This window comes from Micromesistius poutassou, assembly GCF_964030765.1.
Source record: "Micromesistius poutassou genome assembly, chromosome: 8".
In the NCBI taxonomy this organism is placed as follows: domain Eukaryota; kingdom Metazoa; phylum Chordata; class Actinopteri; order Gadiformes; family Gadidae; genus Micromesistius; species Micromesistius poutassou.
Genome location: NC_140278.1, coordinates 3,976,350 through 4,001,622, shown reverse-complemented (window position 1 = coordinate 4,001,622; position 25,273 = coordinate 3,976,350). Strand labels below are relative to the sequence as shown.

Below are 25,273 nucleotides of genomic sequence, written 5' to 3'. Positions count from 1 at the left end.
AAAACAAAACACACACCACCACTTCCGCTCAGCCGCGGCATCGCCCGGAGACAGTCTTAAAGGCAACGGATTCCCCGAAACAGCCGGTTGTGGTGGATTCTGACTTACACAATCATTCACAATATTCACAATAAACATTAAAGGTTTGCGAATAAAAGATAACCTTGTTAAGAAATAAACATCGGGACTGAAAAACTGGCAAAAAAACAAGGAAGAACACAATGCGCTCTCAGTCCATGAACGATAATTCAAAGCCTCTGCGTCTAAATATATTGTTTGCACAATAAGGCCCTGTTTACACGACGATGCTTGCGGGTGAAAACATTTTATCAAATGTGCCTTTCGTTTAGACGCCGACGGCGTTTCCTGGGCCTAAAAACGCAAAAAAGTGAAACCACCCTCCAGTGTGGAAATCTTAAAAACGCTGCAGTGTTTCCATCTAGAGGGTTAACAATGCAAAATTATGCTCTGATCTGCTCACGCTGGCACTTGTTGCATACACGTTTACGTCACATCCATGTGCAGTACAGGCAAACAACAACAAACGTCAGATTATTCCATCGGTCGGACATGTTGCCCTAGCAGCTCTGAAAACTATCCAGGAGTCATTTCAGCAGTTAAGCCGAATAATGACAGAACAGAGAAGGCGCATTAATTACCTAGGGCAATTTTTTGATGCACCAATTCAGCGGAGGCAAACCAGACAGTACCACCTAGCCACCTGGCGTGCATACTACATCGAATTTGACACACTTTTGTGTCACCGTATGCACGCAGTATCCCCAAAGCGGGAGCCTAAACACGGGAATAAAAAGTGAGAACGCAACGCCACTTTTGCGTTTTCTGTCCAGATCATCTCCATCTAAATTGAGCCTAAAAAAAAAAAAAATGAGTTTTTTTTCCTAAATTTGGCAAAAAGGGTTTACTAAAGCTTCAATCTGCATTATTTCAGTTGACCATCGCCCCTAAGGAAAATCGTACTATTTTAACAATTTGGTTAAGGTTTCACGCCAGCATTGGGTGGTACATGTAAGTATTTGGGTTGTGGGCAAAGATGCGTAATAAGATGCAGCTTATACTACGAATCGGCTTATTTGCTTATTTTATCCGCTCCTCCGGCTTATGGAAATGCAGCTTTATTTAAAAGAAATACGGTATGCTTGAGTGCTAAACATGCTCAGAGTATATATTCATACTGTACAAATGGATGTATTGCGTTATTAATAATTCATAAACGCAAAGATCACTGTAAACTACTTCTGGAAATCCAATTTGGCTTCAGTCTATGTAAATCGGTCTTTCATTATTATTCATTAAGTGGGAAATTCCCTTGTACACATTCCAGGGAGTAAACCTGGCAAATAACCACTGCCCCTCTCTGGTGGAATTATGTAAAACCATGCACAATGTACAACATGTTTCCTGACTCAAAACGTAAATGTTTTCACATCCTTGCTATAACGATGAATATTTTTGTTTGTAATTTCATGGATTCTATTCTCCCTTCTTTTGTCATTAACTAGCAGTTAAAAAACTGATGCTCAACATGAAAAACTGGATAAGATACTATTCAACCAAATGTATATTTATGATTAAACACAATTAATTAATTTAAGTACAATATTACTATGGAATAAAACTGTTTTAAATGTTTTTGTTTTTATTAAGAATAGATTATAAGATGGGGTGCAACAATGTTTCAGACAATATTATAATGGAGCAGGAAAAACAATAACATTCAAAAAATGTAAATTACCAAGCCAATCCCTAAATCCAGACAGACAGGGGATGATGGCTCAGACTGGAATATAACAAGCACTAATCACTAATACACCACAAAAAAGCCTCTCCAGAAATGTATGCCAGGAAACTGCTTGTACTTTGAGATCATGTGAAGGAGTACTTGAGTTATTTCAGTTTGGATAGGTTCAAAGTTGCCAAACTGTCAGAAGTGATTGTAGAACAGGCAACTGATTAATTGCCTCCAAAGAAACAGCCAGCCCTCCAGTTTTCTGGGTCCAGTCTTTTGTCATCAACATCCAATTACGTGGGCTGCAATGCATTAATAATTCATGCAGCGCTTTTGCAGACAAAAACATGACAATCAGCAGAGTCAATGAATAACTTGTGTCATCACCAGTACAGTGTATCACAAACTAGCAGCACTCCGGAAATCTCTGTAATCTCTCTGATATCTGGACTCAAGTATAATGTGCAGACATGTATGACTCAGATTGTCAAAATGTGATAAAAAACAAAGTCGTTCCACAGAATTTTGCACCTCGAGATGAAAATTCTAAATACTAGATAATAAACACGACAATTGAAACAGACTTTTCATAATGTAAAGACTTAAGTCTGCCGCCAAATTGATACCCCATGTAAAACTAATTAGATTTTCAAGTGACCATTATTTCTCTAATATGTTGTCATAGCACTCACGCTTGCTAACCCATCCCCGGGTACGGCAAACAAGCACTTCATTTGTGCACTCAACTGGCACATGCATAATAATGACCTCATTTGCATATATTATGCATGTTCATTTAGTATGTTGATGCTCTGTAAACCTCTGGCTTGGATCATTCAGCCAACACTATAATTGGCAGTATTGATGCTCTGACATTTGTTAATATATCAGTGGGTCTTGCTTGTTCACTTAACCAAACAACTGCTTTGATTCCCACTTCTTCGGCAAGGCCCACGCCGTCTGTCTCCCAATTTCCCCCACATTTAAAATTCCATTAAAAACTGGGACGTCCACAGAGAGGATGTGCCGGTCGGGTCGCTGCGGAGAATGACTTCAAGGGGCCTCCGGGTCCGAGCCATGTCAAGTATGGATGTAGCGCTCCACATCCAGCGTTCAGCCATCAGGAGTTATGTTGTGTGTCCCAGTTTAGCCTGCCCTCGGAGCGCAAGCGTCACCATTGAGGTTAAAACTAATCCTGAGCAAAAAAAATGTTTCCCTGACGTGGGAAAACGTAAAGCGGAAAGTTAGATTAAGAAATTAAGCATATTAATTGGGGTTCGCTGGGTGGGTGCCTTGTGCCATGCAGGTACATGTTGATTTTATTTCGAGCCTGACGTGGTAAATACAGAGAACACAGACAAGAGAAGGCAGGACAAGCTGTGAAAGCTTTTTTTTTTTTTTGCAATCAAGAGTTTTTGGAGAAGATTACGGAGAACAGAGGCGAGACTAACAAGAAACAAGCGGGAGGCCGCGTCGCCACGCCAACCGCTCCTGGTAATCAAACGGAGAACTGGAGAGGTGTCTTTGGTCCCGTCGCCATGCTGCCTTTGCATGAGCACAAACAGTATGATGGTGGTTCTCTGACCCTTGACAATCCAATAGATTCCATTGTGTGAGGGATGACACAGAACAGAATGGAACAAACTGTACCGTATTATGCAGGAGGATATTGTACCAAGTACGATCCGTTGACATCCCGTCGGTTGTAAAACATGATGACAAAAGACCCTCTATATGATTCCCCTTAAGATTCTGCCACCCTCTTGTTCAAAGTGGGTTTTTTTAAGCACTTAAATACTTAAATCCTAGCTTACCAAATCAGCAGTCTCACTGCAGCGTGTGGTGGACAAAAGAGCTCGATCAAAAGGGAGATTTAGCGAGAATGGGCCATATTTAAAGTTGAAGTGCATGTTCCAGCGTTACTCATTGTCGGTAGATTTCTGCACAATTTGAACAAAACCCATAAAGATGTGGTACATCTTGCACGGCATGGACATTTTGGGCACCTGTGTAAACACATTACTACTTTTATTAACAGCGCTCACATTACAGATTTATGAACAAATGACATTTCCAGCCTGAAGTCTATTAAGACATTTCCAGGTATTTAAATACCAATGCAAATAACAGTAGCAAAGGAACAGAAAAATAAAAATATGCAAATATCGTATTCATCAAGTTAACAAAATGGATCATGTCACCGTTTAATCTGTGGCGAACAAACTGTAATAAACAACAAAGAAAAACAACAAAACGAAAAAAAAAGTAATTAAACGCAAATATAGCTTACCATCAAGCCAACTGAGACTGCGCTATACAGCTGCCCTTTTAGTTTGAGCCTCCCAATCATAACCTATGGATCTCCTCATTCAATCTGCCCCAGAGTCATCTGTCACGCTACAAGTTGCTTCGGCCAGGCGGTGAACCGAGGCTCCTCAGCTCCTCCCTGCTGGCTGCACTCTCAAACCTGAAGCCCTCGACGATCAATGCATCACCGTCCTCCTCAATCGCGCCCTGACACAACCAGGAGCTCTTGTCCTGTTTCGAGAACACATGAGCCGTTGGACCACGCTGTGGGCTCACATGCCTGAATGTAATTTGTACAGGGCTGCTCATGCCTCACCGGACTTTGTTGTTTTTATTTGACCACTATTATCCGACAAATCAGCCTATCATCGAATCCAGACAATAAAAAAACAAGTGCCATGGAACAACGTCACCAGCCTTAATGCAAGATGTACCGAAGCATACCCTTCAAACGTATGCATGCGGTCTGTAAGTGTTGCTGTAACGGCAACACACTCACAGAAGAGAAGAGGAGTGATCTGTGAACTGATCACAGTTCTGAAAGGCAATCACAATCAAATTGTAATCTTTTCCCCTTTCTATCGAACCTGCAGAACCTAAATGAGCAGGATTTGCATACAAGTCCGTCAAGTAGATGTATTGTCCCTGATAATTAAAAACATACTGCTCAAAGATGTATATAGACTGGAGGACACAACGTGCAGACGTTGTCAGTGTTTTTCTCGCATTGTTCTGGTATATTAAGAGAACTCAAATCTCGTTGGGAGAACTTAATTTAGAGCTCCATCTAGTGTATGTTTGAAGTTCAACACATTGAGAATTTCACAGTCATTTCTGTACCCAATGTCAATGATATATGTATCATTTATTAAACGCTAGGCTTAAGATATGCAAGATACTGAAAAGGGCGACACTATTATACTGCTATAACCGGCATAATATATTACGTGAATTGATGTGCATATAAACTGCCTACGGAAAGGTCTCCATAAAAATCACCTCCACCTGACTTTGATCCCCAGCTAGTTCAGACACTGATTTACACACTGTGTGCACTCACACACACTCTCACACACACACACACACATACACACACACACACACACACACACACACACACACACACACACACACACACACACACACACACACACACACACACACACACACATATACCACCACCATCATTCACAGTTTAGTACTTTTAACAGGCTGTTTTAATTTGAATTTCAGTCGTCAAGTGTAATGAACAAGGTGCCCATTGCAGCTAAGTGAACACATTTGAACATGGAGGAGGGAAACACAGATCTATCTGTCCGGCGGTCAGTGATTCATACCTTGTCGCGTTTTTGTTTCTGTCTGGAGCCACCATTTGAGTCGAATTGTTTTATCAGGTCCTCTATGTCCCACATCAGCTTCTGAGCTTTAATCAATACTGCAGCAAAACAAAAACAAAAGAGACATTTTTCAGGGGATTATGAACATCCTGGCCTAGTGGCTGAGACACCATTGTGACCACAAAGATGTCCAAGCAGGACAAGCAAGACATATACGCTGAATGGCAATTTTTCCTTGTAAAGAAGTACAGAACTTTAGAGGCAAGCTTCGCAGCACTTACGGTAATTTGGTTGGAAGTGACATAAGAGGAGTCTTTCCTCACATGAAATGTTTGTGATTTGGTGAGCCTCCTGTATGGCAATATCACATGACTTCCTGTCAGTATCCGTAAGTACTCTCAAATCCTATCAATTGACCAGGGAAAAAAAATATAGAGAACAACAACCAGTAAGGAACACTTAAAAGGGATGAGAAATTGGCAAATGTTTGCAAAAAGGTTGAGGAAGATGAAGTGCAAAGTGTTATATATATGAAAGCTGCCAGAGCTTGAAAATGAAGCCACTGGTAAATGCAATTAGCAGAAGAGTATCACTCCTGAAAGCACCTTCGCAGCAATGGATCGGTAGCTGCCTACACACTTGGCCATGGCCCAACATCTGCTGTGGGGGCTGCCCAGGAACTCAACATGGTAGCTGCGCACATCTCCATCTCCATCCTGTTTCAAGTGCATCCCGTTGCCTGGGTCAGGGCTCAAGACAGCTGGCCACCTGAAAGCAGATGTCAAGACATTATTGCTAAAAGTTCTAATTAACTACAAAATCAACAATATGACACATGGAAATGTATGTTCAAGTTCAGCTATTTGTTGGCTTTGATCAATTAAATAAATCAGCGAAAGGATTGAAAAAAATTGTCATTGTTCTTTGGAGAGTGGGCGAGTTTTAACCTTGTGTAGCCTTTGTATCTATACAGTAGTTTGCAGACCATCCCTTTATGTTTGTTCTGGTCTGACCTCGTTATAAATACCCTTGTGTTTCAGTTTCACCTTGAAGCAACAAACCATGAAACTCCCTTGTATTGTCGGGCGTTTGAAGCCAAGTGAATAGCATATCGAGTAACTCCTGAACTAAGGTGAGATCTCATGTTCATGTTTTTAAAAAGAACTCAGCAGCATCAAAGTAAGCTATGTTGAGAGCCATGCACATTTCTCAGTATTATATCTCATATGACCTTGCCCCAATCCCATTTGAATTTGGCAGGTGTTGTGTTTTATTACTGTGTGCTACACTATAGTGCTACATGCCTTTTTTTTTATATTTTATGATTCATGGAAAACAAAATCCATGAACTGTGAATACAAGGTTCTTTTATACACCTACCACGGCCATCCGCAGATCTTTGCAGAGACAAGACTGCCTACGGGTATCTGTGAGTAAACATATTCCAAGCCATGTTTTTTGAGCAGGGAGGCACTTGGTAAGAGCTGCTGTGGCGCCGCACATGAGCTGTACCCTGGATCGGGGTTCATGCTGCAGAACCAGGACTGCTCTGTGCTCAGCCTCACACCACCATCGCTCACCTAAGGTGGAAGGATCATCAAGGAGATGAGACAGGGAGCGTGAACATGGACACAAGTTTAAGACCAAGTGATTGTTGTGTTATTTTTCCTATATGATATATTATATTATGAAGCTAACATAAAAATAAAACTGCTCGTATTTTTAAGAGCTGTTATCAGATATTGAAAACATATCAGAAAACAAAAACTGATCCACGTATAGACTTTATACAAAGATCAATTCTAATCACCTGAGGAACCTGCCTCCATTTGAGGCAGCATGGTGACTCACACTGGACCCATATCTGGTTTTCTTCCACATGTGAAGATTCGTTGTAACTTTTAAAGTTCTTGGTGGTGCTGGATGATTTTAGTAGTCGAGTCGCGGTATTTGCCATCGTCAGTGTTCCTTGACTGCCCTCTATGTGACGATATGAAACACTGCAAATGAAAATGTGTAAAATAAAGGACGACAAAAATGTAACAATAATATAAACTGTCTATAATTTTATAAACTATAATACAAACAACACACACACACACACACACACACACACACACACACACACACACACACACACATATATATATATATATACTGTAGGCCTATGTCTAGGCAGTAGGCACTGACAAACTAAACTCTAATGGTCAAAATGATGAAGCTAACTTACCTTAGCTTAAGACATGCTGGCTATCGAACCTAATTGCAAAATTATATTTGCAAAATTATAAATTATAACACCCAATTACAATTAAATCAACACAAACCAGTTTACGCTGATGTTGTGCTCTATGTGTGGTGTATTGTTTCGAACATTCCTCGTCAAACAACCATTAATGTTTTTCCCAGACTAAAAATGTTCAGACCGTCACGTGTAAAAGTACCACGCGACCATCAGTACCGCGAACTTGTAGCCCCCTTCCTTATTGCCACCTGTACCAAGTGATATCTTGACACCCAGTCAGGCCATGTTGTAAACTAAGTTTTATGTAGGATTTATACATTTTGCATAAATTACCTCAAATGTTTGATTCTTTAAGGAACATTCAAGCGTTTGAAAGAGCGCCACACACACACACACACGCACGCACGCACACACACACACACACACACACACACACACACACACACACGCACGTACGCACGCACGCACGCACGCACGCACATCACGACACATCGCATCCTCCGTACTTTTATTTTGAAGGCACTCAGACGTGAGTCTCGCGACTCCCGGAAGTTTATGTTTCCCCCCTCACCTGTCAGCTCTGACACGGTGGAAGTGTCGTCTGGCTTCCTTTGTTTTTCAACCCAGAGACGGAGGATCGCCACTTCCCCCCTCCCCCCCCGCCCTCCCCCCCCGACGGTGAAAACATTTATTCCCATGCACGACAACACACACATCGACGACGAAGCGACACACACAAACGCCGACCGTAATCTGAGACGGTGAGTGGACGACGTCGACCCGCGGCATCGGCGGTGGTAGCTTCACCTTAGCCTTAACCAGACGGCCAGTGGCGAGCGTTAGCCCGGACGGTCTGTGTGCTAGACGTGATCACAACAGATCGATCGCGGTGATCGGCAGGCTCACGCGATCGACATGTCTGGAGTGTGTGTCGTGTGGTGTCTTTGCAGTGTTGGGATTCGTGTGTGTTTTGTGTGTGTCGGTGTGAGGACTGTCACAACAAGAGTTGTTAGCTGTGTTCCTGGGTTAGCTTCGTAAATAACAAGAGAAACCTTCGTTGTTTACAATGTTGTACCCTGCCTGGACGTTGTCGGGGTTTCCTATTTTTTTTATCATTACCCAGCTTTCCCTTGACTGTAACCCTGGTGGATTGTGTTATTCGCTCCTTGTTTTAAGATGCAGTCGCCCAAGCCCCTGTGTGTGTTCGTTTCCATCATGTTAGTTTCGTTTTGCATCCCTTCGCCTCGGCGACGTTCACAGATCAGCTGTAAGGGATCGGACTGTCATTGACGTGTGTGGTGTTAGAATCGGTCTAAACACCTCCCTTTGTGGTTCACTCCGTCGGTAACGGGGTGTTTTATTTATAAAGTACGTCCTTTAAAAGTTGCTCGTCGTTTGCTGCATCATCGCCTGCTGACATCACCAGTCAGGTGCACCCTGTGACCCGCACTGGCGAGCCAATGTCACTGTGGAGGTTCATGTAATATTAACGCTTTCTGCGAATCCTCATGTGCAGAGTCGATGTCAACCGAATCACTGGAACCCATCGCATAAAATCAAGTGCACATGTGATGTTTATAGGAAGGCTCGTTCCCATGTATGTGACCTGCGTCCTTTAGAATCAGATCACCGTGACGTAATAAGATTGAGATATGACGTGTCAAATGTGTACCACGTTGAGCAGAAACATGTTTTATATATGTTGTGTATGCTATATTGCCATATAGTTCAATGACATTGTATTTATGTGATATGATATATAAATTATGGGATAATTTTAGACATGTAGACGGATAAAGTTGTGGTGAATGATTACTATTTATGATGCCGAAAATACATTTGTATGTATAATGCTGTGCTATAATTATCCCATTTTCCAATTCGATGACGTCTTGTCAAAGTTACAGCTGCCATTTTGCCTTGCTCTATAACCATAACATTTCTTTATATACCTCAAGGCTTTATCTAATTAACAGTTTGTGCAGTATGTTAAATTTAATTTATAGTTGAAAGATACAACTAGGACTGTGCATTGGGGTTACATTTATTGTCTTGACAATCAAACTGAGGGTCGTTACATAAAGGAATATGCACTTTTAAATTATAATATCAGACTCAAACAAGTCTTCCTTTGTCATTGACGTTTCAAACCTCACATGTGATAAAACAGGATATGACAATAAGTCCTCATCTTCATTTCACGATGACGATACAACACCGTACAAAGATGACAAACGATAACATTGAATCATGGCCCAGCCCCTAGCTAACCCTTCCCCTTACTCCTGTTCCTCCCAGCCCTGCTCTCTGCTGCCACTCGGGCCTGTGCAGGCATGGAGCCCCTGACGGTAGACGATGACATCTGCATCCTCAAGCACGAGACGGCGTACGGCCTGGCCGGCGAGAGCCCCGTGTCGGTGTGCGCCGGCGACGAGTCGGTGGCGTCACACTTCGCCCTGGTGACCGCCTACGAGGACATCAAGAAGCGCCTGAGGGACACGGAGAGGGAGAACACGCTGCTGAGGAAGAGGGTGAAGCAGCTGGAGGATAAGGTATGGGCACCGATGAGACGGTGGTGGAGGGAGGAGGGTGTCGCAGTTAAAACGGACAAACAGTGTGGGTGGCAGTAGCTCAGGAGGAAGAGCAGGGTTGACTGTTAACTGGAACGTTGCTAGTTGCTCGACACAAATTCTTCCACCCAACCGTAATCATAAATGTTCCAAATCCACCAAACACCGAAAATGAGCACGACGTGAAAACCATTGAGTTGAATATTCCCCGTCTCATCCGGACTGCATGTCTTCATTATGGCCTGCGTCTGTTATCATGCGTTCAGCTCTTCAGGCCCGACGCCCCCCCGACAGAGGGACCCCAGTACGTGAACAAGGCCTTCAGTGCTTACCGAGGCATCTACATCGAGAAGGAGGACCTGCAGCTGGAGCTCAACAAAGTGGTACAGACCGGCGCTCTGTGCCTTGACATCACACCACACCACAGTGTGAACATGATGTGCAAATCTTTATCTAATCAATGTGCCGACTTTCATTTCCTCCCACTTTCATTTCCTCCCTCTCTCTCTCTCTTTTTCTCTCTCTCTCGTTCTCTCATTCTCTCTCTCTCTCACTCTCTCTCTCTCTCTCTCTCTCTCTCTCTCTCTCTCTCTCTCTCTCTCTCTCTCTCTTCTCTTTCTCTCTCTCTCTCATATATCAGAAAAAGGAGAGGAGTGAGAGCGAGCGGCAGCTGAACGAGCAGCTCCAGGCCAGAGAGATGGAGCTGCTTCAGCTTAGGACGGAGATGGAGACCAGCCAAGGTAAAGGTACAGCGCCTACGTCCATGATCCATGGGAGCTTATTATCACTCTCAAAGCATTCATGCAATAAAATGGACAGTAATAAATACGGTTGGGCAAAAAACGCTGTTGACATTTAGGGCATTTAGCAGATGCTTTTATCCAAAGTGACTTACAATGGTTAATACACACCGACGCAAGGCGACAGCCAGCATGCAGGAGCAGTTAGGGTTAAGTGTCTTGCTCAGGGAAACATCAACACTAGGAGGAGCCGGGGATCGGACTAGCAACCTTCCGGTTACAAGTCGACCTGCTCTACCTGCTCTACCTCCTGAGCTGACAATTGAATAGAGAGTAAGGACAGGATGGATATCTTGTATAGTGAGTTATTAAAAGTTTATGTTTATATTATTTGTTAATGTTATCTTTTGTTAATGTATATGTTTTTAATATTTAAAGCATTGGTGTCATGTGCAACTCTCTGCAAGTCATTGGTTTATACACTAGGGGGCACATGGAGTCTTTTATACCCAAGGAGGGCAGGATAACCACAGAGGCTGTCACAGTGTTCTCTGTTGTGGTCTGAAAAGGACAAAGAAATGTCTTGCACGATATTAAGCAGTGAAAACATTACATTATCGATGCTAGTTCACTATATGCCCTTTGACATACTTTTTAATGTTGTACATTCAAAATGTGTTATCACCTTCTCTTATAGGAAGCATCTCTTATACCTCTCTACAAAGCGCTTGTCTAACAAAACCATCGCAAAGTTCTAATGTTTGTTTGTGTGTGTGTGTGTGTGTGTGTGTGTGTGTGTGTGTGTGTGTGTGCTAACCCCCGTGCGTGTCCAGTGATGAAGAGCCTGACCAGCCCCCAGGACTACTGGCAGGTGGAGGGGGCCAACAGCGAGCTGCAGATCCACAAGCTGCAGCTGGAGCTGGAGAGGGTGACGCTGGAGAACGGCAAGCTGCTGGAACGCTGCGGGGTGAGGCCCTCCGCCGGCTAGGGCCACCGGCAGCCAATGAGATCAGGGGAGGAGAACGCTGGGGCGGGTAGAGGCGGGACGGTCGTGAAACCTTGAAATCAGCATTGAATTTGAAAAAAAAACAGTCACTTTAATTTCCATGGAAAACAACCCTAGTAAATGAATGCATTGTGTTTCATGCAATATCATATTTAGATTTAGATTAAGGGCATTTGGCAGACGCTTTTATCCGAAGCGACTTGCAATAAGTACATTTGTCAGAAGAAAGAGGAACGATCTATCGCTGTCGGTACAGTAAGGATGTTCATAGGACCAAGTGCCAAGCACTAACAAATGTTAGGTTAACCCATTCAACGTATACAACAAAGATAGCTAGGATAAGATGCTACACAATGCTAAGTACTATTTCTAAGTGCCAGGACGTAGAACATACAATAAGTGTGTACATTAAGTGCCAGGACGTAGAACATACAATAAGTGCATACATTAAGGGCCACATTAAGTGCCAGGATGTACAACATACAATAAGCCATAAGAGGGGTGTGGGGGGTGGCTATGCAGAGTCTAGGTAAACTGAACACGTGAGTCTCGAGTCATTAGAATTGATAACAGCCACCGGTATGTAGCTGGTTTTCCCTCCCTTTCTCTCTCTGAATAACGCTGACAAAGACTGACCCAAATCTCGCCCTCTGTCTAGACTCCCAGCCCGTCTTATGACTGCTCAAAGATTGGCCCGCTCCCATATCCCATTACCCGTGTGTACTGGAACTGTGCTGATGAATTCACTCGGCCGTTTTAGGCTTTCAATTTTTCTCTGTCTTGAATGATGTCATTGTTCCCCCGACTCAGGAACCCCATGGCCTCAATGGACCGGACTCCGATCAGGACTCTGATGTTGCGTACAACATAAGGTAATTGGCGCAAATATTAATGACGACCAACAAGGATGTCCCGTTTGGCTTTAGGGAAATGTGTGCGTGAATTACAACTTAATGAAAGCACTAGTGAAATCATTTGATTGTGGCTCCCCTCACACTGGACTCTTTTTCTTTAGCCACCAGAGGGCGATGCAGATTTGTTTTCACTTTAACTAAGATGCATTAGAAACACTACAGGCACCAATAAATGCAGTGTGTGCCGCAAGGAGATCATCCAGTTTTTGTGTGTATGTTCAGCAGGGATTTTTCAATAATAACTTGACACACAATATAAATATCTGGCTATGATATAACCGTTAGCGTTTTTAAGGTAAGTCTGCCTGTGTTCCTTTTTGTTGAGCAGCACATTTTTTAACACATACGTTTTTCTCATTTCAATATATGACGTTAAGACACAGTGTGAGTGAGATTCAGCATTGTCACCAAAGATGACAAGGTTTAGGGTGTTGTTTAAATGTGTCAATGTGAACAAACACAAAACTAATGTTTTGTGGCATTTGCAATTCTTGGTTTTTAGTTTTATTTAATTATTTTTTATCTTCTCTTTTTATCAAACTGCCTTGAAGTGTCACGCTATTAATTTGAAAAAATCAATGAAAAAAATCTGAAATTCTTTAATGTGATGTTGTGGACACATCTTCAGTGCCTAAACACATTTGTAAGTCAACGGGCACAGAACACCATTGCCGTTTAAATTGGCCAATTAAAACACTTTACATTTCAGTGCAAATACTTAACCACTTTTTACCACCACTTAACATACAACCAGTAAAGGAAGATGGTTTTACTGTCAAAGCCAGTCCAAGTCCACTATAGACAAATTGTGACAAATGTACTTATTATAAATCGATTTGGATAAAAGCGTCCCCTAAATCCCCTAAATGTGAATCTAAATGTAAATAGACCCTACAGCGTTACGATCCACCACACACACACACACGGAGCAGCCCTCACTACCCTACACACAACCCGCTCCCTGTCGGTCCTCCAGGGAGAGGGGCATGCAGCAGATGTACCAGGTGCTGTGCGGCGAGATCTCCCGCCTCCACGCCGAACTCAAGCACCAATCACGGCTGGTCAGGCATCTCCGACCGCTTCTCAACGACAACCGAGCAGGTGAGCCCCGTCCCATGCACCGCTCCAGCACACGCACGCACGCACGCACGCACGCACGCACGCACACGCACACGCGTACATGTGTGTGTGTGACAGAGGTTGTTTACATTGCATTACAACCTGCTACTATTTACTTTGGCATGTTGTATCATGTAAAAAAAAGTGAGTGAGTGTTATTGTACATAATAACCTTATAACCTTATGAACCTGGTATCACCTTCTGTCTGCTGCTCTGTTCTCTACTCACTCCAACCTCAGAGGTGGATGTGTTTACGGCCGTGGTAGAAGGTGTGATGTCCTGTGACATCGTGGTCGATGCTGATATGTTTCTGTGTATGTGTGTTTCTATGTGGACCTGCTCATATAGACATACTCACAATTCATTAATGAGAGTCTGAGATCACACCTCCTCAGCCATGCAAAGGCCACAGGAAACACCTCGGCTGGCTGCGCGGTTCTAATGTTGGACCCAAACGTTTGAGGGTAGGCAGGGTAATCGACATGCACTATGCCTCATATACAGCCTCGTAGCATAATGCACCCCACCTCCCCCACCCCACAGGTGTCCACAGGAGGGAAGGAGCACTAATTGCTTGTGTGTGAGGGATTAACAGGGAATACTTCTCCTTGATGGAGAAGCCTTGGCCGTATACGACTCTCTTTTAATCTGCATTTCGAGAAGCTTGCATTGGGAGAAAATTAAGTGCAAACCCCCATCAATTGACTGAGATATTCCCGGCAAAGTAGGGATAAGCCCTTTCACGAAAGGAGATTAAAAAAATTAGATTATTATTCTTTATTCTATTCAATAATTGGGTAATCCTGTAATGTAGATGAGAGACAGACCTAGGGAAAAAGGTGTGTGTGTGTGTGTGTGTGTGTGTGTGTGTGTGTGTGTGTGTGTGTGTGTGTGTGTGTGTGTGTGTGTGTGTGTGTGTGTGTGTGTGTGTGTGTGTGTGTGTGTGTGGCACAGCGGATGTAGGGGGAGTAGAAGAAGAATATAATATATATATATATATATACTAATTTATTATTACCATGATAGTCTGCATCTTTATTCTTCCTATGTTCTTCCTTTTGGAATCACTTTGTATTCAAATCCTGGCCCCCGGGGACCCTCTCATCTGTGTGTGTGTGTGTGTGTGCGCTTGTGTGTGTGTGTGTGTCAGGGGGGGAATGTGTAAGGAAGAAACTCTCATTTAAACTTCATTATCCCCTCAAGATGATTTGGTAGCGAGGCAGCGGAGTGTGTGTGATTAGGCTATTTGTATGTGATTTGTATATGCATGTCTAAGGATACGCTTGATATGGGAACAGGGGCTGGGAACGTCGCCTCTGCATTCTGATTGCTTTTGATCAGGGGTTTGTGTCAATTTGGGGAGGCTGACGTGGGGGCAGTTTGTGTAGTGTGTGTTGTGTGTGTGTGTGTGTGTGTGTGTGTGTGTGTGTGTGTGTGTGGTCTTTTTAGGTAGGTTTTCTCTCTAGGTTTCTTCTCTGAGCAAATGGCAAACACTGTTAAACACACCTTTTCAGTCTAATCACTTTTTGTACTAAGTAAAAAGTGAAAGAATTTAATGTTAATGAAGTGTTAAATGTGTTCATTTTTAACATGAAATAAGTGTCGAAAGTGAAGGATTTTTAAGTTTAAGAAGCGTTAGAAATGTCTTAATGTTCAAAGTCCAAAGTGTGTAAAATGTAGATGGCCCCTAGTGGTGAGGTTGCAGATTGCAAGCGAATAGGTCCCCTCTCTCACCCTTCCCATTCGACTACGCTGGCCTGCACTGGCCCGTATGGTGTAAGGTGCCAGTAGGTACTTCCAATTCATGTTGTCGTTTGTAACGGCATCGAGCAGCCAACTGTCAAGTTAGGATGTTCCTTTATTCTAGGTTTATGAATTGTATTTAGGTACTCAGTCTGTAAAAGTAAGACTATAGGTCATAGCTGACAAGCGAAGGTCCTTTTACGTGGTACACTTTTGTGTGTGTGGTGATTTTTTTTTCCCACATCAATAAAAAAAAATCCAAATCATGGAGCTGAAAAGCCTGTGAATAAATCAGTTTGACCGATCACAAGCGGGCGTCTTTGTCACCATGGACACTGTACGTGTTGTAGGACATGGCGGAGGTTACAGCCTATTTGTGTTTCTCACACACAGTCCTCTTGCATCCATGGTGGTACAACTACATTCATAGACCTTTTAATTATGTTGTTTATGCTTACATTTAATTATGTTATATGTCGTATGTAATGGGGATTAGAGTAGGCCGCTTTCAACAAGGCGGGTTTTGTGTAATGGTTGCTTCACTGGTAAATGAATACAAAATCAATACTAGTCTTTTCTGTTGTCGTTATTTTGTGTGTCCATTTTATCATATCTTATCTAATTCCAATCAATTCTAATAAGTCCAAGCAATTCCAACATGGATTTCACATCTTTTTTTTTCAAAATCAACATTTTGTATTCCTATTTGATTTGTATTCCTACTCCTCTAGTTCAACTGCATGTAGGTCCATGAATGACTGTTAAAACACTGTTCTGTGAGAACACGTCTCACTTCCTGTCACACCGTTAACACAAGTCAATAGAAAAACTAACAGAGCCAAACTCAGTGGCCCCTTTTCAATTCTTCATCCAAAAACACACACTAAAGTGCTAAAGTTGTTGTAACTGTTGTTGTGAAGTTAGCCTCATAATCCCCCAATCCAACCCCAATTAAAATCATATCCTCCCTCATATTCTCTTTCGTTTCAGGGTCATTCCCAGCACACTATCCATAAAGGTACATGCCAGTGGGTTGGTGTGACAGGCTGCGATGGTGATAGGGCCATTCTGCTCCTCTGCTCTGGTCAAAATAAACACGGGTGGCATGTTGTTCTCCGGTTGAATTGGTTTTCTTTGGTTTCCCTTTCCCTTCCTCCTCCTGTGAACTCAGCCCTGTTTTCTCAGGGATGGGTGGTTCAGGGTTCTTCTTAAAACCGTCAAACTGCAACTGCATGTCCTTCGGGTGCCTGCATACCCACACTACCTCCACCTTCCTGTGTGCCCTGTCCTACCTAGATTGTTAAAGGGGACGTATCATACCGCCGGGTGTGAGTGTGATTAGCCGTTAACAAGCCGTTTTTGAAAATCGGCCTCTTCTGACATCACTAGTGGGAGTGTCCCCCTAGACGTGTGCAGGATAGATCAGATCTACCAGCCGACCCAGTGGACTGTCGCAAACGTTGCTCATCTATCCGTCGCACATCTAGGCAGACAACGCCCACTTGTGATGTCCGAAGAGGATCGACATTCAAAACGGCTTGTTAACGGCTAATCCCACTCTCACCTGGTGGTGTGATGATACGTCTCCTCTAAAGCATTCAGCCCCCCCCCTGACTCCCTCTTAACCCTGACCTGCTGGGTCCACAGGCGCCTCCACGCTCCCCATCCAGTGTCTGGACGACGTGGAGAAGAACAACAACCACCACCACCACCGCCGCCAGCGCCCCCCCCTGCTGCGGGTGTCCGTGCCTCACCCCCCGCCCACCACCACCACCGCCGCCGCCGCCGCCTCCTCCTCCGGCTCCAGCACCGCCGGGCCCTGCCACCCGGCCCTCGGGGCGCCGTCGGGCCCCCCGTTGCTGGACGGCCTGCGGGAGGACCGCTGGTACGACGGGCCCTGGCCCGGACACCCAAGCGCGTCCCCCGCAGCCGCCGGCGCCGGCGCCACCGCCGCCGGCACCAACACGGCCGGCGCCGGCCCCGGCTGCGAGGCCCCCCCGGAGAGCGGGGACCCCTGCTCCGTGCTGCTGCCCCCCCCGCCCCTCAACCAGGCCTCCCTGGACGACAGCTCCCGCTCCTTCCCCAGCCCGCCCAAGCCCAGCGACGCCCTGTTCTGGGAGGGCCACTCTGCCGCCGCCTCCGCCGCCGCCTCCAGCTCCTCCTCGTCCTCCTCCATAGGGAGCTGCACCCCGCGGAGCCCCCCCAACGCCGAGTGGGCCAAGCCCTACTGAAGGCCCCCTCCCGCCCCCCCCCTCCCCCGGGGGGGACAGATGGATGATGGACAGATGGGTGGGGCGAAGGAGAGGACGAGCGAACCAAGGGATATCCTTCGGCCCTGCCGCAAAGCTACCACCTCACCTGCCTTACGAGAAGAACACTCCTCTTGACCAAACTGGATTGAACTGGATCCACGTTGCCGGATAGGGGGGGTGGGGGGGTGGGGGGGTGTGGGGTGGGGGGGCTTTGAACATGGCACCCCTTTGTGGTCGGTCTTTTCACACCACGTCGGTCGGTGAAGGACATGTCTGACTTCTGACTGGGTGTTAGGTGTGTGTGTGTGTGTGTGTGTGTGTGTGTGTGTGTGTGTGTGTGTGTGTGTGTATGCCTCTAGTGTGTGTGTGTGTGCCTCTAGTGTGTGTGTGTGTGTGCCTCTAGTGTGTGTGTGTGTGTGTGTGTGTGTGTGTGTGCGTGTGTGTGTACCTCTAGTGTGTGTGTGTGTGTGTGTGTGTGTGTGTGTGTGTGTGTGCGCCTCTAGTGTGTGTGTGTGTGTGTGTGTGTGTGTGTGTGTGTGTGTGTGTGTGTGTGTGTGTGTGTGTGTGTGTGTGTGTGTGTGTGTGTGTGTGTGTGTGTGTGCCTCTAGTGTGTGTTGTGTGTGTGTGTGTGTGTGTGTGTGTGTGCCTCTAGTGTGTGTGTGTGTGTGTGTGTGTGTGTGCCTCTAGTGTGTGTGTGTGTGCCTCTAGTGTGTGTTGTGTGTGTGTGTGTGTGTGTGTGCCTCTAGTGTGTGTGGGTGCCTCTAGTGTGCGTGTGCAGCTCTGCGTGCGTGCGGGCGGGCATCTCCTCGCCCGGCCGCGTCCACTATTACATAATAAATCTCGACAGGGCTCCATGCGCCGCTCTGCGTCCAGCGCGGCCCCAGTGACCGCCGGGCCCGCAGAAGGATCTCATCATAGAGCTAGAACTCGTTTTTTTAAAACTATAAACCTGTACTCTCTCTCTCCAATGTAAGTCTGTTTCTATTGGACCGTTTGTGAAGTAGAAAAGGGGGCGTGGCCTCCCCTGGTTGTTGGATGCTCCTGTGAAGGATGTTCTGTTTCCGTACCGTGGTGGTGGTGGCTGATATACAGTTAACCTTTTTAAGAGGAAGAGCTTCATTCCAAAGTGAAAGGTAGAATTTATTTATTTTAATTTTTTAATAGTTCCACACACTTTTTTTTCACTAGCTGGGTCATGTCGAAAAAACAACAAAGGCATGTTGAGGCAAAAAAAAAAGTTTTTTTTTTTTTTTTTAGGGGACTATACTATGATTGACATGTTTTGTTTTACCAGAAGCTTTTTTTGTAATTTATTTATAATTATTAGATAATAATCTCCCAGGTGGTCAAATTCATGCATATGCAATGAATTTCAACTTCAACCTCACTGGTACCAAAAAAAAAAAACTAATGTAAAATCTCCAACAATGGCTCAACTGTTTACACTTTTCAACAATTTCACAATTCAACAACTCAAGCCTCCTGAATCTCATACCACACATTTTCCGTAACCTTCTCAGCACTGATGTGGGACACTGTCACGTGCGCTGTGGTTTTATTTCTCTCTTCTTCTTCTTTCGAGTGAAATTGTAACGGGGACGTTGAGATGCGAGGCCTGGGTATTTTAAAAGTTGTGTCGTGGTAGAACCTTACATATTTTGTGAACTTAACTGAAAAGTAAAAAATCGGTTGAACTTACTTCTTGAGTGTATTGAAGGGTTGTCATGCTGCACTGGATTGTATTGCATTTATTTTATTTGTTGACTCAGTGCTCCCACAAACCTTTTAGCTGTTGTGTAATTATGAAAGTTCATCAAGTAAACCCGTGTTTTGAAAGAAAAGAATCGGGAAAGCGCTTGTAATAAGCAAAACAATCATCGGAGGCAATTCTATGTACACTGGAACAAACGAAAAACAGCTTATCAAGTGTGTATACCATGTGAATCCTTCATGGGTAGTATAGAAGGACAAGGTTTGAGTCAGTATATAGGGGAACACACACCACACAAACGTATCACAGTAAACTATATCAATGTATATGACAGGCTTTTAAAAATATTTTTTAGGTTTTTTTTCATCCGCAAGGCCAGATTTATGCACTTATCCAGACCAATTGATTTTGCCTAACTTGCCCACCAGCCCAACCACCCTCAAGATTTTCTATGTGTTTAAGTCGTCTGCCTTTTTGGGGGTGGGGGAAGTGGTGGGCGTGGGGATGCTGAGTGAACATTCAACCTGTAAAGTAACGTGAGCCATGGCTTTGACAAGTGGGGGTGCGCGGAGCACGCAAGTCTGTGGTTGTGAAAAGAGATTATCTTCTGCTTCTCCATATTTCCTCAACTCTGGTCTGTCACACGGTCAATGATTCCTTGATTTTTAAAACGAAAAATGTTCTTTTACAGCCGCGGCAGTTTCATACTTCTGTGAACAATTTGCAAACCAAAATGCAATGTACAGTAGATATGGATTATATTTTAGAATTATTGCACTCAGACTGTTTGTAAATATGGCAAACTAAAAGAAGGAATGAATGAGTGTGACTGTGTCCCTTTTTTTAAGTTTTGAATTTAATACCCGGGATGGTTTTATCATATCTAAATCAAGGCTTTCTGTTACATTAAACATATATTAGAAAACAATTGTCACAAATACGCTCTTCCTGAGCCACCTGCATACTCTTTTCATTATTTGGTTTCAGTCTATTATTGATTGACTGTCGACCCGTCAGGAATCAGGGAAACGGTCGCATGCACATCTAAAAATAAGCTCTTATCAACAGGAGATGAAATGGGCCCGGCGCCTATATGATTACATCGGTATCGGCACATGAATTTGCCATTATTCTGGGGTTTTGTATGAATAATATGAATACGAATCAAAACATGTAATAACCAAATAGGTATCAGAATGGCCCCACACATTTTATGGAGGAAAAAAAAGAAATCACATTGTGCATAATGACAAAGGTAATAGCCATACTCTCACATTTATATATTTCTTAGAATTAGCACTTTGATATAAAAACAGGCTATTCTGATTTTCTTGGGAAGAAAGGACAATAGTAAATGTGATAAAAGGTTAATTAACCTTTGATAGTTAATTCCAAAGGTGGTAATGTGAATTTAAGTTAGTTAGGTTATGACAGCCTAGCACTGTCTTATCATTAAGCAAGCAAACTGCAATTCACATTACCAGTCGTTTGATTAATTCAAAGGTGAACTGATTTTGTATGAAAAAATGAAAATGGATGGTTAACAATGTATGAGCAAACACAATTTAATGAAGAGTGGGTGAACATTTCTGTAATATTAACTGGACTGCAGGTATCAATGCACTGTCATTTTATTGAATTGTGCAGCGGGTGAAGGGGGGGGGGGGGGCACTGCAACAATGAAAGCACAGGCAAAGAAAAAAGATGACATTTTTGCACTTATTAGCAAAAGCTGAGTCAATATAATACATACACATAAAGATGGGTGACCCTTCACACGCAAACTCTTCAGCTTAATGCCTTATACCCTTCACTGGCAGAAAGATATCCAACCAACATGGGGCATGTTGTATGTATGATGCATGATCCATCTATGTGTGGGTGCAAGATCTTGACCAAAGACGGAGGCGCAAGGGAGCAGCACAGCTGTACCCCTTGATAGGAATCAAAGATATTATCAACATTGTTCTTAAATCATACTTCACACTCCAAATGCCATCCAAACACACATCATTTACGAAGCAAATCGCCCCCACTGAGCTCGGTTCAGATGGATCTCAGTGTCCTCCACCATGAGGCCATGAGGCTCCGTCCGGTCTTCAGCCAACCCGCTCCATCGCGTCCTTTCCCCGGAGCGCGTCGGGCCTACATGCTCGCCGGGAGCTTCTGCTTCCTGTTCTTGGTGGGGATTCCCGTCCTCTGAAACTCCAGCTTCTCCTTGATGTACTCCTGCTTGCACTTCTCATAGAAGACTGGATCTCTGTAGCTGTCAGGAGAAGATACAAACGCAAAATGATGCATTATTCTTTCTTTAATGGTAAAAAAAAACAAAGATGGTGGCTTGGAGTGAGCGTGGCACCATGTGAAACCCTCCTATATCAAATTGAAATGTAGTGTAAACCTATCATCTAAAAACAAGGTAGAAACAAAGTCAAAACACTCACTAGACTGTCAGGCATTCCTTGAGGGCTGCGTTCTGCTCCCTGCATTTGAGCACCATCAGGAAGCCAGAGTCCTTGCAGCAGACATTGAAGGCTGGAGGAGAAGGGGGGTTAGACAGCCACACCAACGGTTTGAGTACGGTCATAGGCTCCACAGTGCAAAGGCTGACAAATCTATGAATTATTCCCGTCCAATGCTGTATAAAGCAGCTGTACACTACAGAATGACACAACCAAAAGAAAAAACGTAAAAAATTAATAAAATATATAAAAATATGGGTAATGAATGATATATTGATGTATATTTACCCCCAGACATTTAGAAAAAATCATTTTTTTTATATTTACTAGTTACTGCCGAAATACCAAAAAAACAGCTAATGCCGCACTCTTAAATGTCGTAGTCCAATGTTGATCGCACGCCTTGATTGTTCCAAGCTGAAGAATCTGCTAAATGACATTCTTCTAACCCTTGCCAACAAACTGCATTACTTCCCTACACCGCGTCAAGTCAGGGAGGTAAGGGACTCTAACGTGACGCTTATTATTTCCCAAAGAGGGGGTCGTGGTGTCCCTGACCCAAGCAGGTCGCAGGGAAGAGGAGACACCAGCCTGGTGTCGAATGCGTTCAGTCGTTCCCCTCTTACCCAGCTCCTTCTGAAAGACTTTGAATTAACCATGACCCACTACCCCCCCCCCCCCCCCGGCACCCCCCAATCTCCGTCAACAACCCCCCCCTGAACCCCTCAGAGGAGTGTGTGCAAACCGCCACCCAACCGCCGTAATAATTACCTTTATTATCACCGTGGTTAATTTACACACACACACACACACACACACAAGAACGTGTACACAAGCGCACACACACACAAAATTTGTTGGGATGCGGACATTAACAAAAACCCATTTGGAGGGGCAGAGCAGTGAGACTAATCTAATCAACAAACACTTCAAGTCTCAGGGCACCGCTAGGAGCTGCACAGGGCAGGACTCGTCTCTGGACGGACACACACACACACACACACACACACACACACACACACACACACACACACACACACACACACACACACACACACACACACACACACACACACACACACACACACACACACACACACACACAGGATAATTCATTTAATCTGTTCAATCTTATCGCCCATAAAAGACACTATGATGTTATGTTTCAGACTGAAAGGACGGCTTCAGCAGGGGGTCATCTGAACCTTCAGGTATTGCCATGTGCACATGAAGGTGCAGCCTGACAGTTTGGGAAGCAGCGGGGGGGGGGAGCCCACCTGACGGTGCCCTGCTCGGCACGCTACGAGGGACAGCCTGTCATAGGGCACATTTTAATCCAAGTTACCTATTCCTGCCTCCATTCAGGGACTTGCATTGAGAGACCACAGGCCCGGTTTGTGCTGTTTATTTCTGGTTTTGTTTTGTTTGCTTAGTTCCAAGTTTGATCAGATTAATCAATAAAAAGTTATCCAAGGAAAATTTATATTCATACAAATGAAATATTTTTACAATTTTGTATATATATATATATTTATTTATTTGTTAATTTTTTAATTGGGTAGAACAGGAAGCCTATTAACTGAACTTGTGGGCATGTTTAAAAACTTGACCGGCTGATGGTTCTAACTGGGAGAATTCACAGACTTTGTCGGGCAGAATCGAACAAACAAGAGAGGAGCAATATGGGCTGTATAGGTGAATCATTTAAAATCTTGGCCATAGCATTGTCAAACTTCTGGCTCCGAGATTACTGCCAATGTTGTAAATATAACTGTCAGCAAAGAGCCGTACCAGAAGGTTTCTGTAAAATCTATAAAAAAAAAGATCCACAGATAAATAAACTGTGCACTAGAACTAAAGAATGACTATGAGTATCAGAATTCTGAATGACTCCAATTAATGAAATACATAAAACACGCATGACTTGGCTTCCATTACATAGTGTTACGTCTTCACAGACCTAGTGTGATAACATGCCTGGTGTGACTTTTATTTTGAAAAGCCAATTAAAATGGCTGATATCGCCAGGTAAACAAATTCATATTTTTTGCCAAATACAATAAAATACACGTCAAAAACCTCAGGCATATTATAAAATGATTGACGTGATCAACTTGTAACGTTGAGTCTTGAGACAATATGTAAATACACACCCTGGACCTTCTCATGGCAGAGCTCCTTGGCCTTCTCCCTCATGAGCTTCGGGATCAGCACATCGGTCTCCACGTGCCTCAGCGGAGGCTCTGAAAACAAAAAGTAGAGGACCACTCAGCCTCTTCCTCCTCCTCATCATCATCATCATCGTTACACAGGGGATTCTAAGGAGCAGGTGAGATGTTAATCATTCATTCATCCATTAATTTCGATTTAGGGAATTTAGCAGACGTCATGTTCATACACACATTCACACACCGACGGCGGAGTCAACCACGCAAGGCGCTCAGGGGCACCTCGACACTCAGCTAGGAGGAGCCGGGGATCGAACTAGCAACCTTCCGATTACAAGTCAACCCGCTCTTCCTTAAAGCATAACGGTCAAAGTGTTTTATTTATAAAAAGCACAGCAACGTTATACCTTATACCTTCTGAACAATTAACCTATGCTGACATAAAAAAACATAAACCAGCTATTGAGATTCTCATCTCAGGAGGATGGAGCCCAGTCTATGGGAGATGGTAATGTTGGTAACATTACTGGTATTTTAGACACAAGCCTCGTTTGGAAATATATCATCACGTTATGCGACAAACAGATAGGATACTCTGTATATGTACATTCCTAATCGGTTGTCGTCGGGATATCTCCATCGAGTAGTTTGTGTCGTAGGTGCATGTGCAAGGTGGGTGTAGGATGTAACGTGAGGCATCGGTTATTCAATGTTTATGTCCCCCTGACTTCCGAAGAGGATCGTCCACACCACCAGTGTTAAACCCGCTGTCTATGCGAAAACATAGCACGCGTTACCTAACATATCCGTTTACATTACCTGCTTGAACGGCTTCCATTGAGTATAGATTTCTTTTTTTGCAGGTGTAGTCTCAAAGCAAGCGATAACAGAAGGCAATGTGAAGACCGAAAATGACCTCCAGGATACACGCGAAACACTTCCGCCACC

General features: G+C 44.0%; 3 protein-coding genes across 5 annotated transcripts; 1 reads left to right on the top strand and 2 right to left on the bottom strand.

Annotated features, from left to right (window-relative positions):
* Positions 1 to 4,147: 4,147 nt before the first annotated feature.
* On the bottom strand, positions 4,148 to 7,351 carry LOC311351710 (zinc finger CW-type PWWP domain protein 2 homolog; the record flags this gene model as incomplete). Its single annotated transcript, XM_084471870.1, has 6 exons — positions 4,148 to 4,288; positions 5,395 to 5,492; positions 5,676 to 5,799; positions 6,000 to 6,162; positions 6,775 to 6,974; positions 7,205 to 7,351. 6 exons carry the CDS (start codon positions 7,349 to 7,351, stop codon positions 4,148 to 4,150), a joined length of 873 nt encoding a protein of 290 aa, XP_084327996.1.
* A 960-nt stretch (positions 7,352 to 8,311) lies between these two features.
* azi2 (5-azacytidine induced 2) lies at positions 8,312 to 18,393 on the top strand. Of its 2 annotated transcripts, none has more exons than XM_084471785.1 (8): positions 8,312 to 8,400; positions 9,938 to 10,191; positions 10,476 to 10,592; positions 10,850 to 10,949; positions 11,783 to 11,916; positions 12,766 to 12,827; positions 13,846 to 13,970; positions 17,380 to 18,393. In XM_084471785.1, exons 2-8 carry the CDS (start codon positions 9,973 to 9,975, stop codon positions 17,961 to 17,963), a joined length of 1,341 nt encoding a protein of 446 aa, XP_084327911.1. In that variant the 5' UTR covers positions 8,312 to 8,400; positions 9,938 to 9,972; the 3' UTR covers positions 17,964 to 18,393. The 2 variants fall into 2 exon arrangements, with proteins under 2 accessions (XP_084327911.1, XP_084327910.1); XM_084471784.1 differs by having other exon boundaries at positions 10,850 to 10,955.
* A 244-nt stretch (positions 18,394 to 18,637) lies between these two features.
* Positions 18,638 to 25,273, bottom strand: cmc1 (C-x(9)-C motif containing 1). Of its 2 annotated transcripts, XR_014636720.1 has the most exons (5): positions 25,145 to 25,273; positions 24,311 to 24,400; positions 22,140 to 22,230; positions 18,725 to 21,961; positions 18,638 to 18,686 (listed from the first exon to the last, which is right to left on the bottom strand). XR_014636720.1 is itself a non-coding variant. In XM_084471269.1 (4 exons), the coding sequence occupies exons 1-4, from the start codon at positions 25,161 to 25,163 to the stop codon at positions 21,841 to 21,843; spliced, it is 321 nt and encodes a 106-aa protein (XP_084327395.1). In that variant the 5' UTR covers positions 25,164 to 25,273; the 3' UTR covers positions 18,710 to 21,840. The 2 variants fall into 2 exon arrangements, 1 of the variants encoding a protein (XP_084327395.1); XM_084471269.1 differs by lacking the exon at positions 18,638 to 18,686 and having other exon boundaries at positions 18,710 to 21,961.

Coding starts and splice junctions, on each gene's coding strand:
- azi2 (XM_084471784.1), top strand. CDS start 9,973: ATGGAGCCCCTGACGGTAGACGATGACATCTGCATCCTCAAGCACGAG. Junction 10,593..10,849: donor AGCTGGAGCTCAACAAAGTG/GTACAGACCGGC, acceptor CTCATATATCAG/AAAAAGGAGAGGAGTGAGAG. Junction 10,956..11,782: donor GGAGACCAGCCAAGGTAAAG/GTACAGCGCCTA, acceptor GTGCGTGTCCAG/TGATGAAGAGCCTGACCAGC.
- cmc1 (XM_084471269.1), bottom strand. Junction 22,231..24,310: donor CTGCCATGAGAAGGTCCAGG/GTGTGTATTTAC, acceptor CTTCTCCTCCAG/CCTTCAATGTCTGCTGCAAG. Junction 21,962..22,139: donor AAGGAATGCCTGACAGTCTA/GTGAGTGTTTTG, acceptor TTCTCCTGACAG/CTACAGAGATCCAGTCTTCT.